Source organism: Netta rufina, assembly GCF_964035555.1.
Source record: "Netta rufina genome assembly, chromosome: 3".
Lineage (NCBI taxonomy): Eukaryota > Metazoa > Chordata > Aves > Anseriformes > Anatidae > Netta > Netta rufina.
In genome coordinates, this window is record NC_140125.1 from 41,773,456 (window position 1) to 41,791,927 (window position 18,472).

Genomic DNA, 18,472 nt, shown 5'->3' on the forward strand with positions numbered 1-18,472 from the left:
TTCTTTGGGCAGTCTGTGCCAGTGCCTCACCACCCTCTAAGTGAAGAATTTCCTCCTAACATATAATCTGAATTTACTCTCTTTTAGTTTAAAGCCATTACTTCTTGTACTATCCTTATCTGTCTGAGTAAAAAGTTGCTCTCCATCTTTTTTATAAGTCCTCCTTAAGCACTGAAATACTGCAATGAGGTCTCCCTGGAGCCTCCTCCTCTTCAAGCTGAACATCCCCAGCTCTTTCAGCCTTTCTTCATAGGAGAGGTGCTCCAGCCCTCTGAACATCCTTTGTGGTCTCCTCTGGACCCTTTCTAACAGATCCACATCTTTCCTTGTGCTGGGGACCCCAAGGCTAGATGCAGCACTCCAAGTGGGGCCTCACAAGGGCAGAGCAGAGGGGGACAATCCCCTCCCTCGCCCTGCTGGCCACTCCTCAGTTGATGCAGCCCAGGATGCAGTTGGCCATCGGGGCTCCAATTGCTCACTTCTGGATCATGTGGAGCTTTTTGTCCACCAGATCCCCCAAGTCTTTCTCTGAATGAATTCTCCCAGTTTGTGCTCGTGTCTTGGATTGCCCCAAACCAGGTGCAGCACCGTCCACTTGACCTTGTTGAACTTCATTAGGTTCACATGGGCACACTTCACAAGCTTGTCCAGGTAGTAGTGATCTTGGGTAATGCATTAAATTAGCACTTACAGATCTAGATGACCCATATGACATGCCTTACTATTCCAAGAGGCAAATAATTCCCTTATATTTCTCTTCTCCCCCCCACCCCTTTTTTTTTTTTGAGGGGGGGATGGTGTGTTAGGGCAGCTACTATCTCTCATTGTCTTCACTATGTCTAGCACAGGAAGTATAATTTCAGATGAAGCCTCTAGATGCTGCTATAATAATAAAAAAAAATCCTCACACATAGTATCTTGTTCAATACGGTGATTTCCAGTAAGTGTGCCTCACTAGTATGAAGTAAGAGCTTATGACAGAAACCAATTATTAAATATCAAAACAGAAAAAACAATATTAAAGATTTATATTGTCAATATTTTTGCAGAAAATTAGAGCTAAAGAATAGACCTGACAGTCAATCAGAAGTTATTATATTCTGGTCTTTTTTTTTTTTTAAAACAAAGAACTCTGAGAATTTTTTATTGATAAATCCAATAAAGTCCTTTCCTTGTAAGTTATTCAAAAGCTGTGCAAAAGCCAAAAGCCATGAGACTTTAATTAAAGCTGAAAAAAAAGTTTTGTTTCTTTCAAGAGACAAAAAAAAAAAAAAAAAACAGTAAAGCAATAAAGGTACCTGTTTTGCTCAGAGCTCAATACATCTTTTCCCCCTAAATAGTTTCTTCCCTTGGAGTAGCCTCCAAGTCAAGACAACAAATATTTGAAATGTTTGTGGCTTAACTGTCGCTAAGCGAGTGTTGACTCAAAAAGCGAGTCAACGAACTTCAGTGTCAGGACTTCAGCCTACCAAACAGCTCAGGTTTTGCAATTTTCGATACTCATTGATAATAAGATGCTGAAAGTCTCAGTGGTGTCTTGTACATGACAAAAAGACCCCAGATCATCAATTACAGAATTTTAAGGTAGCAGCTGTGAGACTTGTGAGAAACAAGCAAGCAAGCAGAAAAACTAAAAACTTTCTTTCTCAGTCATGCACTTTCTCTCCACTTGCTTGCTTCTCTTTCCCGCTAGCTTTCTTCTGTTCTCACTCTCTCCTTCCTCTCCCTTTCTCACATTCTCTCATTCTCTCTTGGCCTCCCTCTTTCTTGCATGCTCTTGCCCTCTTACTTTCTCACACACCCTCTCCTTGCCCTCCCTGTTCTCACTCTCTTGCTTTTGTTTGTTCTCTCCTGCTTGCTCTGTTTCTCTCTCCTGCATTCACTTTTGCTTGCATCCTCTTTCTCCTCCTTCCATGCACTTGCTCATTTTCTCACTTGCCTCCCTCTTTCCTCCTCTCTTCTCCTTTTCCCCATCTCTCTCAGCTTCCCTCTTTCTCCTCCTCCCCTCCTTCTCCCCTTCTCACACTCTCGCTTGCTTGCTTGCTCTCTCCCCTTTTAAGCATTCTCCCATTCCTTCCTTTCCTCTTTCTTCTTCTCTCTCTTCTTGTCTTGCACATCTCTCCTTCTCCCCCTCTCCCTCTTCCCCTCTCTTTTTCTTTTTTCCCAAAGAAGCAGAATTCAACAATTAGCATAACACTTGTTAACAAGCAACCACCAGTGTCTCATGATGTTTCACTCAAGACATGTTTTAACAAAATTTAAGTTGGTCTATGCAGAGAGCTGGATTCCAGCCTCTTTTAGTTTCTCTTCTGAAAATCCAGAATCCCTTTAGTTTTAAAGTGCCAGCTGAAGCACTCTCAGGTTCATCTCTACATAAATCTGAACTATTGCTTCCCCTTTTGTGAGAGAAAAGGATGAAAAACATCTTCAAATAAAACCTTGATTGCAGCTCACCCATACAGGAAAGCTATAAATGGAATCAATCAAGCTTCAATTGCCTTCTAAAAAATAACAAATAAAAAAAAAAAAAAAAGGGAGAACCACCAAAAAAAAAAGATCTAAGTCCAGACTTCTTGATTTATTTATGCTTTCTGTCTCGGCCAACACTAGGGCAAGTCCCATAAACCAGGGTACTCAGAATATACAAAGAGGCGGCAATAGCTATTAAAAAGACACATTTTTAGAAGAGTGATTCAAGTACATTCAAGTACAATCAATCAGAAACACACATTACATGCAGTCCTTATCTGAGGCACTTTCTGTGGAACTGTTTTTTACCAAATTATTAGTCTCCTTTGTATAGAGATAAGGTCTGAGAAAACATCTCCCTTCCTTTATCAGTAAGGATGAATGCATTTAGGACACAGGCTAAACATGGATCACTCGAGGTATGTTTGCCTGTTTGTTTTCCTTTACACAAAGTTTGACATCAGGAATGACAGTTATCAAAACAACTCTTGCCAGTTTTGGTTGAACCAGCGTGGAAGCAAGGCTCTCCTCTCACAGTTTCTATTTCATCGCAATTTCATAGTGAAGATGAGGGACATTTAAATACAGTTCAGACAGACACAAACACTGGTTCTAAAAAACAGTAATGGCTGAACTTTGTTCACAAAAGTACTCAGAAATTTAAAAGTTTACCTTGCTAGTACTCACTGAAATAATCCAAGCTTTTTACATGAAATGTAATGGAAGAAGAGGGAAAGGAAGAAATTCTGTCTTCATTTACAAAATGGCAAATGTATGGTCATTGTTTTGAATTTAATATAACTATATAAATATTTATTTTTCTGTTGAAGGTACACTAATTCTAAAGATATGTTTTGTTTGTTTGTTTGTTTTTCAATAAGAACAAACATTTTGGAAATAAGTTTCATTTGCTAGAAAACTTAGCTTAGAAAACTGAATATCTGATTCTCTTTCCGCTTATCTTTTAAGTACTTCCAACATATCTAGATTACTTCTTGTCTTCTACAATATGTGACTTCTTTCTGATTCAAATACTTGTATTAAAAGAACAAGCATATGAGCGTTTAGACATTAAGAAGTGTTTCTCTTGGGAATGTATTTTGCAAACAGCCAGCAGCAGATCTCCAGGACGGAATGGTATTCAAGCTGACAAAAATAGTCAATAATTTTGAACTGCCTAGACCCACCAAAATTGCACAAGAAACTGTAAGAAATTCCCAAGTCACGTTCATCTCTCTCCTGAAGCCCACCTGAACAGCAACAGCTACCTAAGTCGAAGAAGGGACTAGAATCGTCTAATATACTCCTACAGTCCTATATAACCATGCAGCCTCTCACTGGCTTCATCCATTTCCTTTTCCTTCATATTTAACAACTCGTTATACCACACAGATATATATACACCCAGTGAGTATATAGCTAATACTGTAGATGAAAAGTTCAGACAAACCAGATAGGCCACAACTAACCTAAGTTATTAACTCTTAATAAAATACCTTTACAATGTCTCGAATACACTCGCTGCTATAATTTGTCATATCACAACTTCTGCTAAACTCTTCAATCCCAAACCTGATATCATCCAAAGGCCAGGCCTGCTGGCTGCATGTTCCCTGGAGCCAGGAGCACTCCAAGCAGTTCATTAGGGACCCAGAACCACTAATGACAGTAGTCATCAAACAACAACAACAACAAAATCTCTGAGAAGAAGAGTGCATCTCCTACAATAGTCTCAGCTAAGCCTCCTCAAAGGAAGGCAGAACATAAATTGTATTCTCTGAGATCTATCCCAATTCTTCACCGTGGGAAGCAAGCCACTGCTGACCTTTAAGTACATAATGTATATAATAAACCCACCATGGAAATTGAAAGAAACACCATATAAAATTGTTTTCCTTTCTGTTCAGACTCTAGTAAATATATAAATAATATTTTTAAAGCTCAGAGCAGTTTCACAGCAGGTACATCTTCTCTAATAAGGTAGCTTCTTTTTATCTGCATGTTCTTAAGTGTCCCCCAGATGGTAACATCTGAATCAGAATACTCACTTATAGTGTCAGCCTGACATTTTCACTAGTGTTTCTAAGGATATTTAGTAATAATAACTCACATGTGCTGTAAAAAGCCTTATCTCACAAATGTAGTGAAGTCTCACAGGCCTTCCTCTTCTATGGAGGGAGAAGTTACACACAAAGACAATTAATAAAATGCCCACAGTCATATAAAAGGCTGATTCAGAAACAAAAGGTAAGATTCCCGATTTTAGGATTGTACTTGGAACTCTAGCCAGTATATCTCAATACAGTTTAGCATTCTTAATTACAATGACCCAGCTAGATCATGACAAGCCTTTAAACAGAAATATGGCCTAAATCCTACATTTTTGTTGTTCTAATTTACTCCCTTCCTCCTGGCTGGTGATGTCTCCTTTTGAAGATACAATATTTCTTTATTACAAAAATATTTTTCAAAGCTTTACACATCAAACTCCTGTTTCAATTAGAAAAAAAAAAAAAATTGTTTAGTTTCTAACATAGATTTAATGACACAAGGAAAAATGTGCCCAGAAATAATTACATGGACGAGTCATATATTAGCAGTCATGCCAACTCTCAGGGTACACTACAAAAACAAATACAGTTACACAGGGAAAGGTATGATTACACCATGTGAGTGCTGAATTTTCAACTAAATTTTTTTGCATCTACACTCAGCAACACCAAAATGAACTAACTAACCTCCTATGTAATCAGTCATCATCAGTGCTTTCATTCTGGATTTTTATATGGAATGAGTTAACCATGTGTTTTTGTTGTTGTTGTTGTTGTTTGTTTGTTTGTTTTGTTTGTTTGTTTTTAAACACAGGTGCCTAAAATTATGCCCCTCAGTCCACAGGTTCTAACTGATTTGACTTGCAGAGCTATTAAACTCCTACTAGTCTCATCAACTTGTCTGTTAGCGCTGAGAATGAAGCTGACTTTTCAAAGGAATTAGGTAGGCATGCTGGGAATAACATCCCAGTGTATAAATTATTGCCACCAATGGCAATTTAAGATTAAAATCTGCAAAACTGTCATGTCAGAACTATTCATTTTAATATAGTATTATTTAAGAGATGGAAGGGATGCGTCTAAAGTAGATAAAAATAAATTAATACACAGTTCTAAAATAACTCCTTATCCCTATCATGGGCCATTTTTATGCTTTTTAAAGGATAAGAACAAAACAAAGAGGATCTAAGTGTTCCTCTTTGGATAAGGATGCCTACCTCTTTTACAGAAGGAGACACTATTTGTAAGGGAATTTCTCGTGTTCTTGCTCAGAGATGGGCCCACAGTGTGCAGAGATGGGTTGTTTCTAAGGCAGCACCGTCACTCAGGATGGAGGGCCTTTCTCAATTAGTAAGAACATACCAGGTGATTTAAAGAGTCAATGATTTTTCCATCTAGACTGTGCTGCCTAGAAGTGAAGAATGGCATGTCACTGAAAAAATACAGTTTTTCATAAAGCCAACGTAATCAGTTTCATAGTTGACACTATTTCAATGTATTTTATTTTATAGACTTTATTGCTTTTTTTCCTTTGCAACAAATCTTAAAAAACAAGGTTCGCAAGAGAGATATGATAAGGGCTTGGGGTTAGTAGAGTTTAAGAAACACTCTGGGAGAATGAGATGATGCTTGACAAGAAAGTTTAGGTATATCACTGGAGTAGGGGAAAGCTCCCAAGTAGCCCCAAGTAGTATACAAGCCTGGGGTAAGCAAATGCACACACATCTACCCAGTAGCCAGTGGCAATCCTCTTTATTACTATCAGAAAAACAGTAATCCCAGCAAGTCCCCAGCTCTCCCTTAGACAGTCTCTGTCAAGGTTGTGCTCACAAACCCTGGGACCATACATGTTAGAAAGCTGAGACTGGAACAAGCCATACGAGCACTGGCAGTTTTCTTGCATGCTCTCTGTCCTTTTCTTTTTTTCCCCACAACTTCATATTCTTGGTCTCAATAGAGTCTCTGTTGTTTAACTGAAATCAACATCCAATGAAAACTGTAATTTTCTGTTTTTAAATATTTATAAATTCATTCCGTAAACATGATGTATTTTTCAGCTTAACATGATATCATCACATTCTAATTTAAAGCTGGAAAGAGCTATAAAAACCACAAAGAACGCATTGCTGGGGTATGAATATTTAATAGTAATGAACTCCAAAAATGGACTTAACTATTGAACTATTTAAATGGATCTCCTGAACAGTACAACATGTAGGAACATATTAGATTTGATATTCCACTTAGCGATACATCACTTGGAGATAAATACACAAGGCTTTCAGCTGACTAACTTAGCAAAATGTAAGAAGATGTCAATTCTAGCATTTTTTTATTTCTAGCATATTTTATTTTTATATAAAAATACCCTTATTATCACTAAGGTCTCCTTGTTTCACAGTGTTAATATGAAGTAATAAATCCAGAAACACACCAACTCATGTCTCCTGCTACTGAAAGCCAATATACAGGCTAAGCAGAAATATATACAACAGTAACTTAATATAAGTCATTGGGCTGATAAGAAACACTCAGTTCCTTTGGAAGCACCAGGCTTCAATCCCGGTATATGTGAGATTGCAAAGTACTGGATCCTCCTCATTGCATTTTATTAGCTCAAGTTCACAGGAATCAGGGCACATGCAGCTTTCAGCTTCAAGGGATAATCTGCAGATGAAGACTTTACATGAGGACTCAGTCAAGCAGGCCATTAACAATGTCAGATGCGTCATGTCATATACTTCATCATCACAGTGCTCTCCTATTTTTTCTGCAATAACAGGCAAGAGAATCATCATAATGGCTTACACCAAACATTGACTTCATCCAGATTCTGTTTTCAGAAGTCATTGTCCTACTACTGGCCAAGTATTGTTAACACATCTGAATTTTTGGAATAAGCTCAAACACCATCACAAACTAGGGCCCACTGACAAGAAAATGTCAGCAGACTGACTGAAAGTTCTTCAGGGCTTCACTTGAAATGAAGCTCTACTTCCAATGTGTGGACTCTTAAAAAAAAAATAAAAAAATGCAGGTTGTGTTTACACTCTGCCTTGACCCTAAGTATGAGTAGATTGCTTTCCTATAGCCCTGTGTAATCCCTGTGACATCCTGTTGATCAAGAGTTGATCACTAGAAAGAGGAAAACTAGCAAAATCATGCTTACTATGAATAAGTGACAGAAGTCAAGATACCAACTAAGAAATTAATAATTAATTTTCGTTGTTAGATTTGTGTTGCTTCTTGCTCAGAACAAAATCAGCTTTATTTATTTTTTTTTTTACCCCAAATTCCTTATAAATCATTGGAAGCATTTATAGTTCTACTTGCAGAAAACTTCACAGCGCCTGTCCTAGAGACTCGGTTTGTTGCTTTCTACTCTCCAGCATGTGAAGCCAGAACTGATGTTGGCCTGATGCTGGAATTCTTGAACAAGGTGTAACCCCATGAGCTGAGCGGGATTGTCACGGCATCTTGGTGTGTGTGTATACATCTCTCCCTACATACATATATATATACACAGAGAGAGAGAGATGTAGGGAGATAGAGATATATATGTAGGGAGAAATGTAGATATAGGTAAATATAGCATGTGATAGAGTAAGAGATGAAAAACGTCTATACATACATATATACACAAACATGTATATGTATTACAAAATACTATTTTTTTTTTTACTACCAACGTATATATACACTACCAATTTACTACCAATGTATATAATAATATATATATATATTTTTACTACCAATGTCTTTCTTGTATTACAAAAGGCTTTTCTAATTTCAAGTGACCTGTTTTAGTCTGATAACAGAAAAATCTCTGCTATCTTCATATTACTTTAGAAAGTGAAGATTGCTACTATTACTGAAATATTTTAAAAGCTATTGGAATCCTAATTGCTCTGAGTAACTTTTGATAAAATATCCTGATTTTTTTCTTCTGTGTGATTATGAATCATCATGACATTTTAGATATTTATTTTGTATCTCTCCCTAACAAAAAAAAAAAAAAAAAAAAATTGCAATGGCTATAGTTGGATGTATCTATAATATAAGGACAAAGTCTACAAGTGTTTATAAATACCTCCAAAGCAAGTTCAAAGAACCTGTGAAACTGAGAAATAAAATCAGAAATATTGCAGTGTGAAAAAAAATCACCAAGCAATGACCCTAATGCTGCTTTGTAGTGTCATAAAACAATAAAACGGTGTTTAGACTAGCTCCTGTTAATGTTTCCAGGCCCAGATTAGAATAAATCTAATGTAAAGTTTCTTTCTTTTTTTTTTTTTTTTTAAAAGAAAGAAAGAATAAATTATATTTAGAATAGAATTTACTCTTAAAGAGAATTTATTCTAATGACAAAACCTGTTTCCACAACAAGAGTTCATCTCATCCAGATTTTCTGAAGATAAATGTGGATATTTGGTACATACTATGATCCATCAAATAGCAGCAGCTTATGCAGGATACTGCCATGCCCTGGATGCACTGACCACCTTCTCACACCGTTCAAAACCTGCATTTGAAATGGCCTTCCGTGAAAAACTGCAGTAATGCTTTCAGAACACTGCAGAGCTATGAAATGTGGCTTTAGAAAAGAACCAGAGGAATTCTGCCTAAGGAGTACCCTAATACTTGATAAAACCTACTCTTCCTTGGGTTGTAACTAGAATTTGGCTGTGAGTTTATTAGCTCAATGCCTTTGGGAGACAGACATATGGTGAGTTTTTCCTGCATCTAGTTGGCATCCTGACATGAAATCGTTCTAGAGGCATTCCCCTGTGGCTTCTCAGAACCAGCTACCTAGGATCCCCAAGATGATTACCCTGTCTCTGAACTTCACTGCTAGACAAAATTAACTTTAGTCATTTACCAACTCACAGCAACACGGAGCACAAGCCTTGAATTTTACTAGCTACAGTGAAACTGCATTCAGTCCTCCAGCTATTTTAAAGTAAATCAGTTATGAAGGAGAATGACTGGAAATTAAATCCAACTACAAATCCAGGAGCACCACAAGAAAAGCCTTTATATTCTATTTAAAGTTGTGATAACCAGGTTGCTTCATTGTGGCCAGTGTTTTTAGCACATAGGGGAGAAGAAGCACAAAGGCCAATACTGACTATGTAAAAGAGAGGAAGGTGGTTCAAGGGGTCTCATTCTCATTCTATGGGGATGTGCCAGGGGTTGCTCAGAAAAGGCTCAGGAACAATACATCAGTTTTTACAAAGGCACGGGCTGGTCTGAAAGAGAGCAAAGAGCATGTCCAGAAGGACTCTCTAGTCTGTCACATACTGTTTGAATGTGTTTTTAAGAAGCCTGGATGCACAATTCTGACAACAGCTTCAGGGAAGCAACTTCACCAAGACATGCAAGTAAGATGCGTCTTAACCTCAAGTGCTACATCGTGATAACTGTAATAGCAAATGGTGCTATATGGTCATTGACTTTTACCTAGGTAATGCCTGTGAATTGAACTCTTCAAGCTGTAAGCAACCGTAAAAAGTTTGCAAAGCTCAAGGGAAATGCCACTGATAGTCCTCTGCTGCATTTACAGATGAACTCCTGAAAGAAACGCCTTTCCCACTGAATTCCACTTGTGTTATGGAGCCATTTTCCTTCCAAGGCTGGTTGAAAGATCATCGCAGAGAAATAAAACAGAAGCAATCTTTGAGTATCTTTGGAGATAACTTCGAAACAGAGGTAGGTGGTTTAATTTCTATGAAAGAGATTTTTAAAGATACATATAATAGGTGTCTCATATTTGGAGTGAACGAATCCAGGCCTTGCAACCCTATCTGCTGAGAAAATCATGCACCCTTAAAAAAGCAATTCAGTCGTAGCCTGCCCTGCCCCTTGGAAATGCCCACCTTTGGCCATTGATCCAACGCACCTAGGGGAGGGGACTCCTGTCTCAGATACTTCTATTTGCAGAATCAACCTGAACCTTATTTCCACTCACTTCCTTTAAGATTAAAACAGCTCCCCCGCCCCCTTATTTCCCACATCAGAAATACCAGCAAGATGCTATCACTGCTCACTAGCGCGTTCAGCTTCCATATATGTTTGTACAGCACTCTTGGTGCCAAATCTAATTCAAATGTGTAAATACACTTTTTTTTTTTTCCTTCTTAATCCACATAAAATGGAAACAAAGACCTGGACAGCCCCAGAGAGCCTGGGCCATGCTAGAGCACTGCACTTCTCAGCCTTGTCAAACACAGTCCAGCTTGAGTGTAAATGAAGCTGTTACCATGTGATGTCTGTGCTGCATGTGCGATGGTTTACAAAAGATATTTTCTCCCTGGGTTACTTGGAGTCATATTCTGAAGAATCCAATACGTTCGACAGCAGAGTGACAGAGAGCGTGGGACTGTCAGAAAGAACACAAAAAGGGCAGATAATGAGAAAAATAAGGTCTGGTCTACAGCCTTTTTAATGTTAATGGAAGTATCTTTTTGACTTCAACATACTCTTGACAGGGGCCCGAGTTCATGAGGAGGAAGCGCCTGTTCCAAGAACAGAAGCAGGAAGGATATAGATGCAAAGCAGAGAGTGGGAGGAGGCAGAAGGAGTAGATAAGTGAGGATGCAGAAGAGCATAAGGAGTGGCAGGTGTGATCAGTTCCCTTTTTATCAGTAGGAATCAATATGAGAATACCAAACGTAATGTGAATTTTAATGTCTGTAAAAATAATGTCATCCTCCATGAACATTTTTCTTTAAAAATAGAATGTTTAAATGCTGTAGAAAGATGAATGTGTACACTTCAGTCACTGGGATGAATCCATTACTTTTCTTTCCTTTTTTTTCTAGGTTATAGCTTATGGACCAGGAATAACTGAAAAAAGTAAAAGTAATTCAGATATCTGGATATGGCAGCTGGTATGTGACAATTCACACATATTAACCCATGAATTCACATTTCAGAGCAAACTGCACAGTTGTAAAGCCTCTTACTACAAACAACAAAAATTAATGATTACCTTCCTTCTCACAGAAGCCATCGACAGGAATCATCGTTTGGCTTTAAACTATCATGAAAAAAAAACCCTGTAAACAACTGCCACCATAAAAATAATCCCTCTTTTCCCTCATCTTGTATGTTGCGAACAGAACTACTGCCATCCTCTATCAGTTCTAGATGGGGATTTTGATTCCTGCTAGGGAGTACCTTGCAAATACATCAGAATGCCTCTGGGTGATAAAAACCATCACCTATTAGTTCTTGCTTCGAAGTTTTTGTCCTCATACTGAACTCCAGCTGGAACTAGGTAGACAAAGCTAATAAAAATCCAGAAACATTTTTATGCTAAATCACAGCAGTAGTTGATCCAGATGCCCATCTTTCTCCTGGCTTCAAAGAAACTCTTGCAGCCCAAGGGAAAAACAGCAGAGAAAAGCTGGTTTCCCTTTACACAAGGGAAACTATCTCGTAAGGCAGGTATTTCTATCAGTTCCTGTTCTGTTGAAATTCACAGGGACTATCAAATACTAATTAAAGACATAATATTCTTGAAAGACACTTGTTTACACTGCAGCTCACTGCAGCCTGTGCAATCAAGACCTTGCTGCTGGCAGGAATCTGGTTCCTCTGCTTGACAAGATAATGATGAGTCTGTTCCAGTGTAGACAGATGCCTATTAGTGATTTCTGTCAGCTCCCTGCTGACTTGTGAACTTCTTTTCAAGACTTAGAAAGGTATTAGGAATCAGGAAAGTAGAAGAGGAGCTTGAAGTACTCCAGCAGGTTATCCCTGTGAGTTTCCAGATAGTTGTACCAACTTGCAGGATGCTCGGTTAGATTGGTAGCAGCACATCCCTAAGGCATCAGGCAATAGGTTGCTGCTTTATGATGAGGAACAACAAACCATGAAGCATGTTTTTATTGATGCTAATAGCGTCAGATGGGGAAGATCAGCTGAATATTTAGCTAGGCCTTGTAAAACAGTGTTTTGTTTGAAGTGCTCTTTCAGTAGGAAAGATTTCCATACTTACCTGCAGCATTTTCTTTCTGCTGGTGATAAGCCATGGAAAACTAAAAGCTGTCCGTCTCTTCTTTCCCTTCAGGAGGGTGCATCTACAGTTACTATGGATGGTAAAACCCTGACTCTAACTGCTGGTGACAGCCTACTTGTCCGTGCCCCATCTTTGTGAGTAGAGATGAGCGATTCAACAGCATGATTTCCCAGACTCCAACAATATAAATTCTGTCTATTTGGTCCATATCAAGTTGGGCATCAGCTGGTGCAGAAGCATAGCCTCTGTGATTGCAGGATTTGCAATATTACTCCTTAGGGCAGAAGTGTCTTTTGGAGGAAACAAAGCCAGGCATTCATTCTAGCTCACCTTGTACGATTAAGCTGTGGAAAATAAAAGATAAACACCAAGAAAAGGCAGCACACAAAAGACCATGCATAAAGGTAGATGGCAAGAATACTAATACTAAATGGCAACAGCAAATCCTCTAAACTTCAGATAAGTCTTAATCAACATCAATACAGTGAGATTTGGGTGCCAGACCAAGAGCACAGTTCTCTTCCTGGAGTAGGATGCATAAGGCTGTTTCACAATCATGGTACACATAATATTTGTAAAAAGAAAAACTGGTGAAAATAGTTTCCAGAAGGAATGGAAAGGGGAAGTATTTGCCAACTCTTGTGAAAAGTGGCATAGGTCAATAAAGTACCCATCGTGAAGGATTACATACACCCACTGGTAATACAATGCAGCAAACTATAGGCAGATGATTACAAATGACCTTCTTTCCTACAGAGAAAAAACAAACAAACAAACAAAAAAAAAGTAATAAGTAGTAATGATGATGTTTGCTAATCACTAACTAACACCAGAAGCTGTTACTGAAAGACCTGAAACGGCCCAGCTGCACAGAACTGTTCTCTGCACCTGTGATTCCAACAAGTACCTCCTCCCCTCCTCCCTCCACCATTGTGTCCACCGCTTCTATGAAATCACTTCTCTTAAATTAATTCCCAGTCCTGCAGTCAATCAATGAGACTGTTTACAAAATCCTGGCATGATGCACGTGTAGAGATCTGCCAGCACAGATCATATTGGATTAAGGCATTTATCAGACCTGTACAGCAGGCACATATTATTGTACGTTTCACTGCTGTACACTGATACTGATCTCTGGTCATCTCTGAAACTGGCATAAACACCTAATACAAAGGTGATGACCACAAAGCAAAAATACTCCTGAATTCTTAGATGCTTATATTGTTAAAATAATATCTGTGTTTAAATCCTTACATCACTGAGATCAGAATTTCCCCTTGCTACATCCATAAGAAGAGAGATGTTCTTCCCCACTGTGTCATGATGTTTGGTTTATATGGATGATTACAAAGAGCTGTTCTGAAAAATATAGCAAGATATACCAATATAGAAATAGAACAAATGTAGTCAGAAGAGAACCTGTTTGCAATTCCTCTATTTTTCAGCAGCATCAAGGTATTTAGTTGTTCGGTTTGGTAGTTGGTTTGTCCTCCCCACCTCCCCTATGTGGGTATTCAATCATCTCTCTTTCTATTTTTCCAGGTACTTCTGGAAAAGAGAAGAAGAATGTGTTGCTCTTTACATTGCTCAGGATCCAAAACGCAAGCAGCCTTATACCTAGTTTCTGTATCAGTTGACATTGATAAGAAAAATTTTAACCTACTTATGTCATCTTAATAAATTTATAGTCAGAACTCCTGTAAATCTGAACAGTCTAACATAATAATTACACTGGAATCAAGTGCTATGCCCCATTATAACTTTTTTTTCCCCAAGTAGTTAATGTTTCAGCAAAATCTACAACCTGTAATTTTGTTAAAAATGAGACTTTATTACATGAAAGCAAATGAAAACAGATCCATGAAGTAGGATTAGCTACATAGTAATATAAATGATAGTATCTGGAATAAATTGTAAGCTTTTCAAGTGCAAGTGTGCTCTGTGAGGTAAAGAGAGGGAGATAGGACAGATATTGTTTTGCCTATTTACTTACATTCTTCATTTCTTTGCCTCAGTTTTGCCATTAATGATAAATTGGGTATGTGAGTTATCAAGCCCACAGCACACGAACTTTTATTTGCAATACTTTACAGATGTTCTGAGATCTTTGGATTAAAAGCCCTTTAAAAAAAAAAAAAAAAAGGGAGGGGGAGGGATATTACAAACTTTTTCTGCTCCACTACTTGAGGATCTCAAGTAGATCACAAGGACTTTCTCCTTGTGAAAAGTGGAAGGTGTGTTAGTAAAAGTGGAAGCAGTAGCAGCAGTAACATCACACATTACTTAGATCATCACTGTACTTGCTTCAGGTAACTTGTTAGCAGGTTATCAAATCTTGGTACTGCATTACCAATCACAGCTGATAGTAACATGCCGGACATACCATGTGGGATGCTGCCTATGCACCACACTATCATCATGGCATCTCAGTCCTGGATTTCCAGCTGTAGAAGTCTTTATTTAAAATAGCCTAAAACATGTGGGTTTTGTTTGTTTTTAAAAAACATGTTGCACTTTACATTATTAAACATTTAACTAATTTGTTTTCTGATGTTGAGCTTTGTCAATTACATGCTTGAAAAAGCAGGAAGTTACCATTTCTTGATTCTTGTAATAACTAATGAAAGTTCAGAAAATATTTATTTAATATATCTATCACCTACAAAGCTCAGTAAACTGAAATGCTGTATGTGTTTTATGCAAGTGTTAGTATTTTTGGTGAGAAAAACTGAGATATGTTGGCCTTAATTTATAATATATTTAGGTTCACTAGCTTTTCTAGTAAAGCATACAGCAGAATTTTGCTACGTTCTCCTAATAACAGAGGATCTAATTTGAGAACCTGAGCCCTGTCCTTAAGGCTATTATGGATGTTACCTACAACAGACAAGTGTCCCTTGAATGAGGGAGTAATTTATCTGATTACCTTTGGTATTGACAGGCGTGTCTGCCTGCAGGATTGCCTGCTCCCCAAGTGAACATCTACAGCAGAAGAATCTAGGGTATCAGAGTGTTGTATTTTCAGTTTACCAGTTTGGAGGTAACTACTGCAGTGCTAGTTCTGGTTTTACTTCATATCACATAAATGTTTGTATTTCACACAACGGTAATTTGATAAAATACAGTAGCATGTAGGACGATCTGCAGCAGCTCTTCACACATTCAGAGACACTGTGAGCCATGGAAATTTCAGAATGCACATTTAAGCACCTCTAGATTACAGATAACTTTTCACCTTTAAAGACTTCAGGGTTTAGAATTAAGGCTCCACTCAAACATATTCTTCTCTTTCTAAATAAGTTGCACCTGCTGCTTGATTTAGGCACCCATTTTCAATCTGAATCATACAGATACTGTGTCACCTCACATTTAATAAACTTCTCTGTTATTGCATTTTGGTAGGCTTATGTTGACCTTATTAGTGCATGCTTACCTTGACAGTCCATCTATTGCCCGTGGTTTCTCCAAGACTCAAAAGTAATGCCTTTATACAAATATTCATTCTAAACAATATTACAATAAAACCTACACAGATGAGAGAAGACATACCTGCACTACTTCCTTCAACACACTCAAAACTGCCTAGAATCACAAGCCAGAGCTGACCTGAAAGCTTAGAAGCACACACAAAGGAGTCTGAAGCTACCTACAAGCATCCATAGTTACCCAAGCCTCTGTTTCACCTAGACTGGAAGTCATCAGGAGTTCCCCCCCTCACTTAAAATGGGAAAGGGCAAATGGCCCAATACTACCAGTTGTGGGGCAGAGAGACTGTGACTGTTCAGTGCCTTTAAAATGTTCAAACCGAGTGAGAAAACTGGTAAATTTTGTAAAACCAAAGATGAATCACACCCTTTTAGCTACAGATATATTGTATTTTCTATTATTACAGCATTTAAATGCATATGAGTGATATAAACATTATGCCAGCATTTCAAATTGGGCAAGAGACCTCACCTTAGAGTCAGTTATAAATTAGCAACGTAGATCAAAAATACAGTAATTAGTGCCTCCAATTGCCAACTAAACTAGATAGGTCTGACCTCACAGTGTACTTTTATTCTTATTTTGAGCTAAGCTGAATTTTAAAAATAATTGAAAAAAGTTTTGATACTGTCTCCATATATTCTTCCTTATTAAGTGTTGAACTGTTGGACAATAACAAAAAACGTTGATTAGCATGGTCACATTATGTATCAACACCAGTAAAATCCAACACAACTTTATGCAAAACACAGGTAAACAGTGACCCTCACATATCATGCTGTAACATATCACAGAAATCAACAGCAGAGCTCAAGACTGTCCCATTGTTTCTAAAATTAGCAGAACAGTTAAGGCACAATAATGATCAGATGCCAACTACATTTCATGTTGCAATGAATAAATTGACAGCTTGCACAAGTCAAGTGATGAACTCTCCTTCCTCCACGCTTGCTTTATTTTTAGATCCTGCTTGTTCCGTTGAAGTAACAAACTACCAGAGGCAGAAAACCAGACTAGATAGATCAGTTAACTATCATGTGTGTTGTAGTAAACTTTTTCCTCAAAGCCACACAACATTTATTCATGCTTGTAAACTGATCTTCTCTAATTTTATGAAGATAATACTTTCATTCTGGTGTTAAAAGCATTCATGGTACTCTGATTTCAGATCTCGAACCACATTTATATTATAGAACAGATGCATATAAAACAACACGCCCACCATCATCGCATATAAGTAAAGGAAGAAAAAAAGCTTTTTGTTGTTTGTTTTACAAATTCCTACAAAAACAGTGTTTACGATGCAGATTTCAGTGAGTTGGGGATTCTTTTTATTTTTATTTTATTTTCAGTAAATGATTCAGAGTGCACTTTAATGAACACGTAAGTCTAATAAAGGTCATCACCTCCTGGTCTGTTTCTGATTGAAGACACACGTGGTTGTAGAGCTATTCTTCAGCATCGAACTATGCAGAATAACAGCTGGTTGGACCCCAATTAGAACAGTTGATTTTAAAGTAATAATGAAGAAGCAAAGTTAATATACAGTCTGCAGCTCAGAGTAAATATCTCAACCCACAAGTGCCAGCACTATCTGACACAAAACGATCTTATGGTGGATACAGCCAGTGATATCAGTGATTGTCCAGAAACTGTGGAAGTGCATAAGAACTCTCCCTTTTACCATTACTGAAATTTTTATTAATACTTGAAAGCTAGGGGGAAAACATACATCAAATCAACATACATGTATACCCAACAGTTCCTGTTAAGCACCTTAGCAGAAATAAACCCTGCTGTTAGGTAAATCAAACCCAAATGCATGCATTAGATTCACTTCTGCAGACAGCTCTCCTGTTCGGAGATCTGTGAATTGCATACAACTCCTTCCAAACTGATGTTACTTTAGGTTAAATATACCCAGATCTTTGCCCAGGTAATTCAATTAAGTTACATCAGAACCACGTGCTCAAAGATTTTAAAGTGCTCACCACTTTATATTTTTGAAGAGCTACTCAACAGGTGCACATACATGACCATTACATAGCTAAATAAAATCTTATGTCCCTAGTTTGGGAGATAAATTAGGCTGAAGTCAGGGCAAAATTATTTGGGTTCTACAAACATTTAAATGCCACCCTGCCATACTTTGTTCTGAGGGTGCAGCCACCTCCACTGAAAATCCACAGGGCTTGGTTTCTACTTTTTTCAAGACCTGAGCCAAGCTCATTCTCTTCTTGCAAATCACAGCCAGAGATCTATAACCTCATTTTACCCAAAAGTCTCAGGAAAAGGGCAATGTCACAAGAAGCCGCCCCAGAGACAGCTCCCATCTCTGTGCAGAGGTGGGAAGGCAAACACTCATCTTTGCTGTCTTGCAGGAACATCCACATCACAGGCCACACTGTTAGGGGCATCTCCATGCCTGCACTGTAAGAAAAAA

At 38.0% G+C, this 18,472-nt stretch overlaps 1 protein-coding gene across 1 annotated transcript in view; it reads left to right on the forward strand.

Moving 5' to 3' along the window:
• The window catches only part of HAAO (3-hydroxyanthranilate 3,4-dioxygenase), a gene marked incomplete at both ends in the record, with an annotated part of 34,113 nt that extends 19,949 nt beyond the window's left edge, over nucleotides 1-14,164 (forward strand). The window contains 4 exons of the mRNA XM_084283930.1: nucleotides 10,084-10,229; nucleotides 11,342-11,410; nucleotides 12,595-12,677; nucleotides 14,086-14,164. Of these exons, the coding sequence (XP_084140056.1) occupies nucleotides 10,084-10,229; nucleotides 11,342-11,410; nucleotides 12,595-12,677; nucleotides 14,086-14,164 (377 nt within the window). The remainder of the gene's footprint in view (nucleotides 1-10,083; nucleotides 10,230-11,341; nucleotides 11,411-12,594; nucleotides 12,678-14,085) is intronic.
• Between the last annotated feature and the right edge of the window lie 4,308 nt (nucleotides 14,165-18,472).